We start from the raw sequence: 16,436 nt of genomic DNA, 5'->3' as shown, positions 1-16,436 counted from the left end.
CTGTTTTCTCATTTCCTCCTTGCCACTTACAACACTGGCACTGAAAACAAACAAAAAAAGTCAAATGTACTGCTTCAAACATTTATTACAGTTTTAAATTAAAAAGGGCAGTCTCATTAATCTACTATTAAGCAATTACTCTGAAAAATATTTCAGCATCTCGGAGGGAGTAAGGAAAAGGACAAGCAAGAAACCCAGGAGAAGAGTGAACTTCATCACCAGTTACTAAATGCCTGTGCTTCTTCTGTGTATGAAAAGGGGCCTGTCAAGGGAAAGAAGCCCCAAGAAACACATAAAACAGCTACACGAATGACAGCTGCAATTGCAAATGCAGAGTTGCAGAAGGAAGGTTTCCTTAAGTACTGACCCTGCAAAGGGAGAAGACAGCCAGCTTTGGTAGTGCAGGTGGAGATTACCTAACCAAAGTGTCTGTGCTGGCAGGTTGGTCTCTCTAAATAGGGCAATGAAAAGAGCACATCCTTCCAGAGAGTGATTCAAAGCTTTTAAGTGGATCCCTACAAAAACCAGTAAATAGTCTTGTTCTTAGGCCTTGTTCATTCTTCCTTAATTTCTCCTTCCGTTCCTATGTAATATTCTTTTAAATTTTAGCTTTCATTTTTCACTCTTTCTTGCAATAACTGCTAGGCCCTCAGTCATTCTGAGAATTCTTTACTGAAAGCTGGGAAATGTGAATGAAATATTTTTATATCAATCTTTAAAAAAAAAAAAAGGTTTCCCTTTTTAATATATTAAGGAAGGTATCACGTTTTGCTAACACCGTGACAGCTCTTTTCAGAAGGACAAACATGCAATTTAATCAGGTGTAAAATACAGAAAGATTTACACTTTAAAAGTAGCAGTCACAGAGGAATTCCCTTTAAGCTGATGTTAGATCATAAAAGTAATCACTCCTTCCCTTCTACAGCTCTTCATAACATAAAAGTGATAAAGGAGCTCATGAAAGACCACCAGAATACTTGAAGGTATTAAATTGAGAACAGAAAATTACTTCAGGTTAGAAGAGCCTGTAAAATCCCTTGCCACAAAAAGTCTAATACTGTAGGTAGATACTGGAAAATATTATTAGTTTTGTCAACAAGCATTTGTGGCCACTTCTGCCATCACACACTAAGTTAGGCTTTCATTTAGGCTATTAGCAAACTGCTCACAGCAAAACAGTTGCTTCTTCAAAATCAGTGTGAGCAGAGCAGGATTCTTTGGCCATCTGATATAGCCTTGCATGATATCAAAGTGGCAACACCAGCCACTCCCACACCTGAAAAAAGACCAGTGCAACAAGTTTCATGGCATTCTGGAGACTTCATAATAAGTATTTGGATTTTGTTTTCCTCTAAGGCTTTGGCTGGATTAACAAGTATCCAAGACTAAACTTTTGGGGGACAGCTATTTCTTTTATCTTTGCACAAGTATCCATTAAGTAGTGATACTCTGCCTGGACAAGTGAATTCAGGCTTCAAATTGGAGGAGCAGGAAGTGCTTATCCCTGGAATGGTAACGTGGGTCCTATGCTATGAACAACAGCTGCCCATGCAGTGACTATTAGTCACCTCACAAATCACACCCTGATGCACACAAGGAAACCTGAAGTCAGTGCTAGTTAATTTAATGTCAGGTTGTCAAACACAGAGGTGCAGTTTACTGCTGTTGCAGCAGGGACAGGAAATTCCAGGAGTTTTGAAAGCACCTGTGGCAGAAGGGTGGTGGACAAGACAAACTCCCAGAGACCAAATTAAAACATCCTTGCTTTTGAGTCACAGATCACAGAAGAGTTAATCTGAATTCATAAGCGCTGCATGAGACAAAGAGAATCAAACCCAGGTGAACCCTTTAAAGTGACCCTCATGCTGAAATTCTAAGTAGTTTTGTTTATCTTATACACACAGGTATATTCATATATACTCATATTCCAAATATTCTCATACACTCAGCCCTAAAAGTGCCATTACAATCAACTTTCAAAGCAGATGGAGAAAAAAAAAACACCAATACCCCACAAAGGCACTCGACCTTGGAGGAACCTTTGTAGTAGGAAGGAGTAAGGCCTCATTTTCAGACACACTGTCAGAGAAGCCATCCCTGCCTTTAAACTGCCCATTCATTCCCTCCCATCACCCAACTATTCCTCATTTCAGCACAAGCACTTTTAAGACTGCAGCCACTGGTCAGGAAACTAATCCAGGCCAGAACTCACCCAGCCAAAAAGATACTTATTTCCATCCAGACCAGGTCTCTGCTGCGCCCAAACACTCAGGCCAGCCAAAAGAGAAGCATGACAAGAGGGTTTCTTCCAGCACACTGTTAAGCTTTACGTTCAGGAAACTACTGCCTCAGCATGGAACACATACCACACTTTAAAACCCCTTAATTTACATTTATGTTCTTGTTGCTTCTGCACTTCTGCCTGGACTGATTTTTTCTCTTCATGCTGGCTATTCTTCATGCAGCTCTTGAGGTCAGAACACCCTCTGGAACAGAACAGATGAGTCGTACCAGTGAAACTACATAAAAGAGAAAGGGGAGAAGGGAAGGGGGGCTAGTAAAAGGACTGTTTGAATGTTTAATGTTTGTTTAACAGCAAATGTGTAGCCCCACACCTCTAATAGCAGCAGCATTGATAACTGCTTGAGGACCCCTTCACTTACAAAAAAAAAAAAAAAAGCCATAAATAAAACCAAAAGAGCATCTTAGTCAGCTTTATTACTTTTCACCAGCATGACTGAACTAATTCTACAAGCTCCTCTCTATACCTGTCCTCAAACTCTGAATTCAGCACTTACAATTCTTACAACCTAAAGCTCTGGATGCCTCACATCAGATTAAGAGTGTAATATGACATTTTAGAGCTGACTGTGCCTACTTCAGATGGCCTTTTTCTCCTGTGCTGTGGAATAGCAAATCACATACCAAAGGAGCTTTTACTGTTAAAGAGGTGTAAATTAGAGCAAATATAACTCCTTACATACTGTCAATGCAGCAAGAAACCCTATCAATAGACAAAATCAGCTTTAACAATTCTAACCTTGCTACCCTGAGGAAGAGCAGCCTCTGCTCACTGAAGCGAACTTTGTTACCAGTTAAGAGCTTCAAATATTCACATTCACAGAACTACAATATTTATAAGACAGCACATTATTCCTCATCCTGTAATCCTCAGTATGCACACATGCTAAAAACCCTGGAATGATAAGAGAGTCCACAAGAGTAATTGTTAAGTGGGGCATATCTTCTTGTTGCACTCAGTGATGCGATCGAAGCAGTGCTGGATTTCATACCAGTCCCACACCCTTTGAATTTAAGTACTTCCCTCCCCAGGTTCTTCTGTCATTTATTTAGTACAAGGCACTCAAGTCTGGGTCCTGGTTGAATTTTTTACTTGGCAAGTCTATTTTTAATTGTTTATCAGCTTCAAAGAGCACAACTGATAAGAGGTTTGTTGGACCTGTGGGTGCTCACTGATAGCGAGCTTTTAAAAAACATTTGGAATAGATCTGTTTTTATTTAACACTTACTCTGTAAAAATCACAAATGCTACACACAACCCCTGTCCAGGAAAGGAGATGCTCAGGGAATACACAGGGTGTGCTCCACTGCCAAGGGCATATTAAGACTGCTGATGCAAGCTGCATCCTTGCCAGGTTCTGTGCTGTGCAACCCTGGAGAAGACTACCATTTCCTCAAATTTACAAACCTGTCAATTAACACAGAAAAACCTTAAGGGTGAAGGACCTCTGCATTCAGAAGACATTTGATACAAAATGAACACCTACCTTGTGGAATTCTATCATCTCAGAAGTTTTGTCACACACCAGCATAACAGAGCACAGTGAATTGAATGGAAGCATCTTTTAATCTACTGCTATTCTTTTAACCTAACTTTGGTTTTCCTGAAATTTTGAATCAAGAAACAGTTTCTTCTATTTTTCAAGCCTAGTGTTCTGCTTGACTTAACAGTGGAGAGAGAGATCTATTTTGAATAAGGTTGTACCCAAACTCTTAGTAAGGGGAAAGAGAAATAAACCAATAATTGCAGATCTTTCTTTCCTACACTAAACACAAATTCAGAACAGTTCACAGAGATGCTGTGGGAATGAAAATATTTACTAAATATAACCCTAAACAACCTCATCTAACATCAATGCTGCCCCTGCACTGAGCCAGGGGTTGAACAAGGGTACCACAAGAACTCCCTTCCAACCCAAATTATTTTACCATTCTCTGGCACTATACAAAATGAAGGATACACTTAAACTTCAAACACAACATAGTGAGGCTTTTTTCCATTTATGCAGTTCTAACTATGATGCTCTTAGGACTGAGATTTACTGGTCTCAGCATTCACTTCCACACAAGTTCTAGAGGCCCTGGAACACCTCTGCAAGCTCTCAAACACCAGCCAGTTTTTAGCAAATATGCAGAAGTACAGTAACTCCTAGCAATCTACCACTGACCTGCACTTTCAGAGTGGTGGATACCCAAAGCCACCCAGTATTTAAGAGTACAGCATTAGAAGAGCACAGGCAGAGTGTTTAGGAGACACAGAACCACATGTGCTATGAAGTACAGAGACTCGCATCAGACAAAGCTCCTACAGGAACTTCAGATAGAAAAGGGGGAAGCAGCACTGACAAGGGACCTCCCTACTTGTTTTTAATTTGCAGTAGGAAACCCAGGACCACAATGAGTATATCTAAACTGAGAAAAAAGAAAAATCTGTCCTTGAAGAAGTAAGGGCTACTGTGTACTTTTTTTCTCCAGAATCTTAGCAAGAAGTTGTATCTTGAGTGCCAGAAGGTGGCTGAAAAGTCTCCCTGAATGCCAGCACAGAACAGCCTGTTTGAAGAGGCAGCTCTGGGACATAACACTTCATACTGACCAACAAGTGCACTGGATCAAGCCCTTCTAACCAAGAAGAGCCAGACTGATAACACAGCAGGACAAACATTGAGTGCTATCTCCCTTTTTTGAATCCGATGGAGCTGGAGAAAACATCCCTAAGGATTTTTTTGCACAAGCCACTCAAAGCGAATGTCTCCAAAAACATTACAGATGTCATGTCAGGCAAGTAAGACATCTAAATATTTGATAGTCTGTTCCATCATACCGTCATGGAAGCTGACAAATTCTTCTTCATGTAGGTCAAAACACTGGTAGAACAGGGAGAGGATGCAGCTGCTTCAACAGGACAGAACACTACAGGAGCAAAGCATAAAATACTCTGGGCTTATATAATGCTCCAAGTAGCTCAGAGTAGGCAGGAGTGAACAGCAGCCATCCTCAGCAGGAAGGAGAGGAGAGCATTAATATGGAAGGTAGGCAAGGATCAAGTAATCAATGAGTACCTTTTGAGTATTCAGTATTGCCACAGGAAGCGATAAATCTCTCTTCAAAGATCAGAAGTGGCAGTAAGTGATATACTCAGCAGGAATGCTGGATAACACTAACTTCTTCCATCCTCCAAAAAGAAAAGAAAAAAAGAAAGGTTTTAATAATCTGATAAGCTTTGACTGAAACTACTAGCCTTCTTTTTTTCAACCTGTAATCTGGGAACTCCTGAAGTGCCTCTAAGGGGAAAGCAAAACTGCAGTTTAGATTGCACCTCCCATGCAAACAGTTTAGTACACAGGAGAAGGCTACTGTTGAAAATGTAATAGTGTTAACTTATGTCATAGAATCATACAGCCAAAAACAAGAGGGCATTTTCAATTCAGTAGCATTTCCTGCTTTCATTTAAATCTTTGGATGTTAGAAGCGTTTTCAATGGAAGAGCTTTGCAAATCGAACACGAGGAGACAGAAAAACGATACAAGAAGCTGAAGCAATTGGCCAAAAATCACCACTGTTTCTACTGCAGTGAAAGGCTCTTCCAGGAGCCAGTCCAGAGCCACGATGTCTCTTTCAACGTTAAACAATGGGAGAATTCAATTCCCTGGACAGCGATTTTAAACATACAGCAAAGTTTACTGCTCCATTTCAAAAGAGTAAAAAATGTTTGCAAATATCCCGCCATCACCACTTGTGGTCTCAGCCTCCTTTGCAGAAAGCCTTTACTTACCCCCAAAATACTTTGGGGCATGGTTCCACAAAGGCTCAAATCGAACTTAGAGCTGCATTTTTTCCACATCCACTTACATCTGGTTGCCCCCACGAAGCAAATTCAGCTGACCAGTTCATCGCCTGGCGACTCAACTGCCAGCACACACATGGAGGGAGATGGGGTCACAACAATCCTGATGCAAGCCAACTTAATTTTCCAGGGAAGCCATGACTTTCACATCCCTAAATGCTTTGGTGTTATTCACAACATGGCATAACCTGTAAATTCACTTGCATAGCTTTTATTGGTAGGCTGAGAAAAAAGGAAGAAAATTCCCTTTGTCCAACATGAACATAAAAAAGCTCGTCAAGGACAGATCAGTGTCCCTTTAGTCCAGCAGTCTGACTCCAAAAGCTCAAGCAGGAAGTGCTGTGTAGGGAGAGCAATCAGTAATGTCTGTGGTTTACCACCCTTATTCCAACACCCAGCCATGGGATTAGGGATCTTTGCCTCTGGACCTGCTGATCCCTTGCTGAACCTACAGTGTCTCCACAGTCTCTTACCACAATAGGTTTTCCATCAGTTGTGGTGTATTTACCCCATTTCTTCCTCCTACAAGCTACAGGCTCACCACAAAACTCACAGCATCTACCCAAGCAATTGGCCTTGTGTGAGCACTGGGAACCACAGAACAGCAACCCCAGACTGGGCACAGACAGAGTTCTGCCAACAGCTCAAGTGGTAGCAGCAGAGCCACACCATTCACCTTTTTACAAACAGCCAGGAGAAACCAGAACTGCCAAACTCAAGCATTGGGTGCTTAAATTGAAACTACCCCCCAGAGGAGCACATGGATTATATGCAAATTCTGTTGCTCAGAATTCTCAAGCTTACTTATCCCCTTCCCACCTTTTTAACACGGGTAACACATGAAAAATACTTTAGCTTCCAGCAATCTCCACCTAGACATGCTTAGTCCACCATCAGCCTATTTATTCACTGTAACATTCTAGAGAGCTTAGAAAGTGTCAAACGCTTGTGTCAAGCCTCCACACGTGATACATTACCATAACTCAAAATTACTGTGTTGTTTACTCCTTCTTCCACAGCTTTATGCTCCCTAATTTCATTCCTGATTAAGTCAGTATTTTACTCAGCATCCAATTTAAAACGAGGATCACTGCAGATAAAATAACTCCACACAATACATATAAATGCGATATATAAAGTATGAGTCAATAAATAACTTTATGGAATACAATTTTATGGAGCTATATTTTCTTTAGTGCATTCCATAAAAATCACCTTGCTTCACCTTCTGAGCATTTTCCATGCTTTGAACTGGGAAGGAAGAACTCCTTTGGAGATGCAGGTTTGGGACTGGCTGGCTGGGCAGCAGTGCTACTGCCAAGGTTCTCTCCAGTAGCTGGATGTGAGCCAGCAGCAGGCCCGGGCAGCAGGGAAGTAACATTTATCCTTCCAACAGCTCCCCAGACATTATTAGACACATCTCCAGTATACATCAGTATCTGCTTACTTTCCCCTGCTCAGAAGATTTTACTGGCTTGATCATGTTCTGGATTGATTAGGAAAAGTCCTAAATCTATTTCTGTTCAAAGAGGGAAGCTGGTTCAAGAAGAGGAGGTGCTACTCATCCTTTTTCTTTAGCAGCTGTCATTTGATCACCAAGCCTGACCACTTCTGAGTGACAATTCTATGAAACAAAAAAGATTCAGCACCTTGCAGCAGGCTGAAGCAATTTTCAGATTTTTTTTTCCACGATCTTGATTCAAAGATGTTAAGAGATTAAGAAACACAGGACTGCTCTTCATATCATAATCCAACAGTTAATCACCTTCCCTGCGAAAAACATAAATCTTTTAATTTGAACCTATCAGGCTACAAATTCTTGTTGTGTTTGTCAGCAAGATTAAAACAAGCTGACTAATATCCAGTGTTATCTTGTCAGGAACATATCTGAGGACTCTTCTCAAGTCACCTCTTAGTTTTGCTGAGACCCTGTACAGTAAATTCTTAACATTTCACTGCATGGCACTACAGCTCAGTTTTCTGTCAAACTGGGGATGAATCCCCCTTGCAGACTAATTTTGTTTCTTTGGTTAGTTGGTTGGGGGTTTTCTTGTGTGTGTGTGTGCTGAGGCCAGAATGATACACAGTATTTTGGGAATGACTTCATCCCACCCCACACAGGCAAGAACATATCCCTCCACTAATGCATTTTAGAACTACATTAGGTTCACTGTCACAGCATCACCTTGGAAACTCATATTTGTGCTGTTTATCCAGTGTCTTGATTTAAATGCAGCTGGAATGCCTTATTCCCAGGTGCAGAGCTTCACATGCAGCAGCCTTAGGACACACATACCTGACTGGACCTACTTCACCTGACAGTCACAGTACAAGTTTATCATGCAAAAGTTTTTAGAGACATTTTGCACCCACAAAAATCACTAAGCAAATTGTGACAAGCAGTTATGAGGTTTTGCTGAATATCCATGGAAACTGTTCACTCTTGTAAACCCCTGAATTCAGACTAATCCTGAACTAAATGGCATTTACTGATATTCAGTACTAATGTTAATATTCAGTAAGGTCCTCAACATCAAGTCCTTCAACAAAGTTAAGTAATAAATTTAACAAGCTCTTGTTTTCTTAAAGCTTTATTTACTAGGATTAATACTTTTCTGTCCTTGTTAACTGAACTCTGTACTAAAAAATAAATGGGAGAGCTGGTAATAATGTGAACTACATATGTATTAACACACACAGAGCTACCCAAACACCCAAAGTAACCTAGGCACCTGCCAGCCCTCTGCACAGCACCATGTTCATCCACTCCATCTCCTTTTAGATCTGACATATCAGTGCTTCTCTAACCTCCTGGAATTTCCCTGATATTCCAAAGTGCATTGACTAAAATATATTCCTTTCAATATTACAGTTAGGGATATTCCAGTGGTCAAAAAATATACTGGTCAAGGCAAAAGTCTCTCTCACCTCCCAGTGTATTCTGGTGGGGAGGGGTTTAGATGGTTTTTGTGTTAAGTTTTGGTTCATGCTTGGTTTTTTGTTTGTTTTTTTTTTTAAACAAACAAACACCACAGAGAAATTTCAGAAGAGTAATTTAATTCTAAATACCTGAAGGAGGGTACAAGGGTTACTCTGACATCCCAATTAAGGCAAATAAATTTCTTTATATAATAGGACCAAGCTATTCTCTCCTCTACTTTAAAAACAGCTACTTTACCTGATGATGTTTGAGAGACATACAGGCTTCTAATGATAATGCATATTAATACAGACAGATGTGTATGTCACACTCCAATCTGTGATTTGCCTTCTGTTTTGCTGGAATTTGACAAATTCAATGATGTCAACTAATTTTTTTTTACGTTAGAGGGAGAAAAAAGGTAAAACAAAATTTTCAGTATAAGCTGAACTTATTTAACAGTGTCTTTACATTTGAGTGAAGCTTTTCAATAAAACCTATAAAGCTTTAGAAATTTCATAAGTTTGCAGCTACGGGAGAAAAATAAGATGGTGCTGATAGCTGACTGACACAGCTATATGTATTTGGGCATACTACTTGTACTGCAGGGGGTAAAAAAAGCACCCTATAGCACAGTTTGCACCATCCCAGCAGCAGCCCTGGCTGGTGTCACTGGTCAGCACATCCTAACTGGCCACTGCACTTGGGCTTGTAAATGCTTTCAAACATTCCTGGCCTCACCTCTTAGTACGAACCCCACACAGCACACTGAATTCCAGGCAGCTGACAGCAAACTGTGCGAGGGCTCCAACTGAGGGGGGGTCTCTAACACCAAACCTTTACATAAGAAATGCAACTCTAAGTATCTAATGTCTCAAAACTTCACCTGTGGGGATAGTCAGAGAATAATTCTTCGTGAGTCCATTCTATCACAGATGTCCCCTAAGCCAACGCACGTTATCTGCGCCATTCCCATGAGCTGCCTCTGCACTACTTCTGTTTTCACCTGTTAAGAACCACATTGAAAAGCAATTAGATTTTACACTTTCCAAGTTTTTAATAATACTGAGGAAAACTTCACTTTGGCTTAAATTTACATTAGACACCCAAACTGAGCTGTTCTACAGTTACCTGAATGTTAACACGACCTGAAACATAAAACTCCCTACATACCTTATGTTTATTCTACTCTTCTTTTCAAGGTTGTTCTTGTTAATCAGAAAAAACAGATCACTCAGCTGAGTGGCAACTATTTAGTTTTCATATTAAATATGTCTAGGATAAGTACATCTCAATTCCTAAAGAATGATGGATTATTGGAGAGAAGTGGGAGGAGCTTCAGGACAGTGTTTTAAAGGAAATTCAAATATCCTTCAGCACAAAAAAAGCAATAACTTCGGTTACAGTCAGGAAAGGACAGAGATACTTTCTAAGTTTCGGTAAAAAAAAATCTAAAAGAACAAGAGCCATGTATGTTCTGAACCATTTTTATGAACTCTAAATATAACAAATAAAAATGGAATTTCCTGGATCTGTGTGTGTCTCTAAGACCACGTAGTGTCACAGAGCAGCAGAGCCTGATACTGTATTGACATTTCAAGGTTTAGTACAACAAAGACTGAACTGGGCATCTGAACTAGAGCCAAATGGATGAACAGGGGTTTACAGTTAAGCAAACAAATCAGTACAGTTCAGTAAGTGAACACAAACAAAACAACCACCAGTCAAAGCTTTGGTTTCTTTCAGCTCCAGTCAGTGTCCTCATGTGTGCAGGAAAAGTGGTGGCTGCTCTTACTCCATGTATTTCTAGGGCACGTATGAGCAGGAGGGAGCAGCACTGGCGATCCTAATGCTCTGCTACTCCCTTGAGCTTTCCCTCTCTGGCAAAGAACGGGTAAGAGAAGGGAGAGTTGCCAGGACGGGAAAAATAGGGAGTTTTTATGCAAATATAATCACTATGTGTAATATATCTGAAACAGCTAATGTACAACAAACTGTTCAGACAGAGCAGGAAGAGCTATCCAGAGGTCAGAGTTCTGCACAGCTTTGTGTTACAAGTGATGCAGAACCTGTTGAAGTATGAGGGATATCAAGGAATAGGCTGGCTCTGTTCCAAGAGCAGATAAGCCTAATAAAGCTCAATATCCAACTTCCAGAAACCTTCATTAGAAAAGCAGAAGTTCTTGGACGTGAAGTCCTAAGGGGAGGAGAAGAAATTAAATTCTGGAGTAGGCTCTATACAAAAATTCCTAAGCAAGTCAGTAATGACATATAATTAGATTTTTCATATAAATGCTGAATAAAGACAAGAATAACACAGGTCGGCTTCTGGCATTCTCAAGACACAGCACTGGGAGCGCAGCAGGCGGGTATCAACCTGCAGCCACGAGAGCTGGTGAGGATGCACACAAATTAGCTACAGATCATAGTCAAGATCCAGCCTGCTCACACGAAAAGCAGCTCTTGAAATAGCTCTTTCCCTCAGTAATGCTGCAGGCACGAGGCACCAGCAAATTTAATGCTGTAGTGACAGTTCCCCAAGCTCTGCCCGAACTGGGAAAGACTCGCTGTATTATTTTCACCTGTAAGGCCACTGGAGGCTACAGGAACTCGAGTTTTACACCTTTTGCTCGGATATTAGTCCTCAAAAATATCCCACAAAGTTTTGTGAATTTTAATGAAGCCATTCTCTGCATCCTAATAACCTCTCATGTATAGCAGATGACATTAAAACTGAGCTAGCTCTATACATCCAGAAGAAAAACAAAATGGAAGTAAAAACCCATCAACCTAAAAAAAAAAAAAAAAAAAAATCAAGCAAGCACTGCTTTGCCTTTACGCTAAAATTGCTTCTTCCTTCAGTTCTACTGATGTTTTCTGTACTCAAGTAACATGTTACGGACTATTTAAGTAAGAACAGCTTGAAAACAGCATGGGAGTTATTTCTTATACCCAATGGACTCCTGCAAATTCAACAGGCTCTGCAGAAGGTGAATAAACTGGTGAACTTAAGACAATATTTACACACTTCCTGCACTGAAACAAAGACCAGATACACTGGAAGTGGTAAACAGTATTTTAGATGCTTCTAATGACACCTCTGGAGTTTATTACCAGAATTCAGTAACTGGCAGGAGATGAGGAACAGCCATGCATGTATTTAAGTGGGGGAAGGCTGAGTAAAAAAATAGGAAGTCACAAACAGGAAAGCGAGCTCATTCTTACCAACAGGCAAGTGCTAAGGATTACACTGAACGGAGAAGGATCTACATAACACGACAAAACCCTTCTATCGAAGTAATTTCACAAAGCTAAGGCAAGGCCAAACCCGATACTGTATAAATACATATTCTGAAGAAATCTAAAGTTGATGTAGAGAACAAAAAGCCGAGTGTTTGGACACAGAGCATCACAAAAAGAATCGGGTTTTGTGCTTCCCCCCACCGCCCCCCCCAAGCAGCACAGACCCATGGAAGGGAGGGAATAACGCCATGCTCTGGCCATGGGATTTCGGGCTCCATCCCTGGGCAAGTGCCCGGCTGCGGAGGCCCGGGAGGTTCCCGGGGAGGTGCCCGGGGAGTCGGGCAGCCGGGCCAGGTCCCAGCAAGTGACACAGCTGCTCGGTGGCAGCCCGAGCGCTCCCGATCGCAGCCTGAAGCCCCGTGGGGACCCCGGGGTGGGGTGGTGGCGACCGGCCGAGTCGGGGCGGGGGGGGAGAAGGCACAGAACGGCGGTGCCGCCGCTCCTCGGGAGCGGCGCGGGGGGCGCGGGGGGGCCGCCGGCCGGTCACCGCGGCGAGAGCGGGCGCCCCCCAGCCGTGCCCGCCCCGGTGCTGCTGCATGGCGCTGCTCAGCCTGCCTTGCAGAGGGAGCTCGAGTCCCGCTCTGCGCCTCGCAGCGCCTCTCACTCCGCCGCACACGCCAGCGCAGCGAGGCGGCGGCCGGCGGGAGCGGGGCACGCAGGCGGCCCCGCGGGCAGCGCCCGGCCGGACACCGCGCCAGGACGCGGGCGGAGGGCGCGGGGCGCCGGGCCGAGCCCCGCGGAGGTGCGAGGGTGGGGGGGGAAGCAGAGGCGGCGGGGCGGGAGGGGAGCGGGCCCGGCGCGGCGGGGCGGGGGAAGGAAAGGACGTGCGGGACGGGAAGAGAAGGGGGGGGCGGCAGGCGCGGCGGGGAGGGGGCGGTAATGGGGCGGTTAATCAGCGCCGGTGGCGCGGCGGAGGAGACAAAGGAAAAGAAAATGGAGTCGGGGCCGGCGGGTGGCGGCGGCCGCGCAGGGAAGGAGGGAGGGCGGGCGGGCGGCCCGGGCGGTGCCGCAGCCCAGCGCCGCGCTGTGGGGGAATGGCGGCGGTGGCGGCGGCGGCGCGGGGACGGTAGAGGGAGACAAAGCCCCCCTTGCTGCCCCGGCGGCGGCCGCTGCGGGGCCCCAGCCGCGCCGGAGCCCCATCGTGACACCTAGAGGCCGGAGAACGCGACTGCAAACCCCCCGCCGCCGCCGCTTACCTGCGCCCCGCGCCCCGCCGAGCTCCCTCCGGCCGCCGGGCCCCGCCGCCGCCCCGCGCCGCCCGCGGGCCCCCCGCGGAGGAGCCGCCGCGCCCCGCACGCCCCGCCGCGGCCGCCGCCGCTTTAAGCGCCCCGGCACCAGCCCCGCGGTTTAATCGCTCCACAGTCGCTTTCGGACACAAAATGGCGGCGGGCGGGGCGCAGTGCGCACGCGCCACCCAGCGCGGCTCTGCCGCGGCCGCCGGGCCCGGGCGGGCGGGGGGGGGGGTAGGCGGGGGGGGGCCGGCGCGCGCGGGGAAGCGGCCGCGCGGGGCACGCTGGGAGCGGCGGGCGGGGCGAGGGGCGGGGAAGGAGAGGAGGGGAGCGGGGCGGGGGCGGGGGGGAGCGAGCGCGCGGATCGCGCGCCAACTTCAAACGCCTGTGCGTGCCTGCGTCAGCGCGTCACGTGCCGCCCGGGGCGGGCGGGGCGGAGGCGAGGCACCGCCCCCCCCCCCCCTCACAGCCCCTCAGGGGAGCGCGTCCGGAGGGGTTGCGTGAGGGGAGGTTTCGGCGGCCCGCGGGATGTGTTAGTGCTGCCCCCAGCCCCAGGCACCCCTGTCCCTGCTTTGCACGCGGGGTCCTCAGCCAAAACCGCACCCTTCACCTCAGCTAAAACTGTCCCCTTCAGAGTCAAAATTGTCCCCCAATCCAAAACTGCCCCCCCAACCCAAAACTGCCTCCTAATCTAAAACTGCCCCCTTCACCTCATCTAAAACTGCCCCTTCATCTAAGCGAGAATTCCAGGGCAGGAGGCTGTTCCTCAGCTCCACGAGAAGGAGCTCCTGAGGACGATAAGGCCACAGTGAAAGTCTCATCTTCCATGCTGAGGAGGGGATTTACCCTTCTGCTGAAAGACCGAAGCTTTTCTTAAGCTGGAAGAGGAGTCAATATGATCATGAATTAATCACCAGGAAAGTCATAGGGCAGTTTTGTAAATACCAACAAGTGACTGGAATTAGGGTCTAAGAGGGGAAGTCGTATGAGGAGCGTCTGAGGGCACTTGTTCAGCCTGGAGAGGAGACTGAGGGCACAGCTCATTGTGGGCTGCAGCTTCTCATGAGTGGCACTGGAGGGGCAGCACCGACCTCTGCTCTCTGTGACCACTGACAGGACCCGAGGGAACATCTGGAGCTATTCCAGGAGAGGTTTAGGTTTTAGAATATTGGGAAAAGGTTCTCCACCCAAAGGGTGGTCGGGCACTGAACAGGCTCCCTGGGGAAGTCACAGCACCAACCCTGACAGAGCTCAAGAAGCGTTTGGACAACGCTCTCAGGCATGTGGTGGGATTCTTGGGGTTGTCCTGTGCAGGGCCTGGAGTTAGATTTGATGATCCTTGTGGGTCCCTTCCAGCTCGGGAGGTTCTGTCATTCTACAGTTCTGTGATTTAAGATGGTGTTTGCCTGGTGGTTTCAAAAGACCTTGGGCTTGCCAAGCTCGTAATTGGGTGGGAGAAACCGCTCCAGTTAGCTTCAGCACTGCAGGAATGGTGGATGTGCTGCCAGTGTTTAGTAGTGAGCTTCTGGGGAAGTCAACAAGGTTGACTTCCATCAGAAGTTAGACACCGCGGTGTTTTCTGTCCACAAATTTTCCCCAAAAGGTGGAAAGAGCCACGGCATCCACGGTGAGATGCATGAATTTATGTGAGAATGCACCAGGGCCTGCCTGTCTTTCATTTCCTGCAGTTCCCTGGGTTGCTGAATCTTTTGGGTTTAACATACTTTCTCATCTCCAGCAGTGCTGTAGCAGACCCAGAGCTGATTGACAGGCAAGCTAAGGAGGGGAGAATTCTATGAGCTCATGCTGCATCCTCTTGGTATTTTCCTACCATAAACCCATGTGAAATGGAGCAAGAGTAATGGGTTAAAATATTAATAGTTCAAAAAATCAAATGCATTGGAAGGAAGCTGCTTTTCTCTCCTTTTACTCCTCTATCAATCCCTGGAGGACAAGAAGGCCTGGAATGCAGAGAGAAATCTAAAATGTAAAGAAACCTCAACACAAGCCCATGCTGGTAGGACCAAAGAATTGTTAGGCTGTTACAGTTGAAATGGACATTAAAAACCTTGCATCAAATTTGCGCCTCTTGAGATGTCACTGCAGGTTGGGGTAAAAGCTGTTCAACAGCCTCAGCTTTACCACAACCTGCTTAGCAAGTGACAAACCCGTCAGAAAAACATTAGCATACATTAGCATGTGTAAGCTGCCCTTAAATCCTGGTCTGAATAATGCTGTGATGACTTGTTGAGCTGCACTGAGAGGGTCTGCCAGGCCTGTGAGTGGGGAGCTGAGCTTAGAGTGAGATCAGGCCCTGACCCGGCTTTACAGGTTTCTCCTGCCTAAATCTAAGCTCTCCCAGTCCTTGCAAAGCAGCAGAGCACCCTGGGCTGGTTTTGAGCACCGATACTCCTTTCGGGGCTGTTGACAACCCAGAACAAGTTTCCTTTTGAGGATCATGACACCTGGATGAGTCCATTAGCTCCTTCCAGCGGGGCCAGGGCAGTTTACCCGGAGGCCAGAGAGCACAAGCTGTGTGGAGTCACAACAATGCAGCTCTGGCTGAAGGAGAAAAAAATCCTAAAGCAATGGCAAAAAGTGGCCATTAATTATGACAGGGTGTAGCCCACAACCATGAGCTCCGGGGTCTTCCTTACATGAGAAATTTGAATCATCGAAACAGAACATCCTGCGTTTGAAGGAACTCAGAAGGATCTTTGAGTCCAGTGACGGGCAATCAAATGCTTTGTTAAAATCCAGAAAACCCACATCCATGGTCTTCCCTTTGGCCACTAGATGAGTTGGTATAGAAGGAAGCACAGCACGAAGAATCTGCTCA

At 45.6% G+C, this 16,436-nt stretch overlaps 1 protein-coding gene across 13 annotated transcripts in view; it reads right to left on the bottom strand.

The window, feature by feature from the left end:
* The window catches only part of CTCF (CCCTC-binding factor), a 31,856-nt gene extending 18,206 nt beyond the window's left edge, over positions 1-13,650 (bottom strand). For 2 of the 13 annotated variants that reach the window (XM_051801966.1, XM_051801971.1), the window contains exons 1-3: positions 7,795-7,883; positions 5,361-5,473; positions 2,392-2,486 (exon numbers count right to left, since the gene is read on the bottom strand). In XM_051801966.1, the coding sequence (XP_051657926.1) occupies positions 2,392-2,445 (54 nt within the window). In that variant the 5' untranslated portion in view covers positions 2,446-2,486; positions 5,361-5,473; positions 7,795-7,883. Of the gene's footprint in view, positions 1-2,391; positions 2,520-5,360; positions 7,261-7,794; positions 7,884-9,951; positions 10,211-13,564 lie in introns of those variants that run through there. The other 11 variants (XM_051801973.1, XM_051801977.1, XM_051801972.1 and 8 more) reach the window with 9 other exon arrangements.
* Between the last annotated feature and the right edge of the window lie 2,786 nt (positions 13,651-16,436).

This window comes from Manacus candei, unplaced genomic scaffold, assembly GCF_025592945.1.
Source record: "Manacus candei isolate 608988 ecotype Guabito, Panama unplaced genomic scaffold, ASM2559294v1 h1tg000053l, whole genome shotgun sequence".
Classification (NCBI taxonomy): Eukaryota; Metazoa; Chordata; class Aves; order Passeriformes; family Pipridae; genus Manacus; species Manacus candei.
Note: the sequence above shows the minus strand (reverse complement) of the source record. Positions and strands in the feature narration are given on the sequence as shown.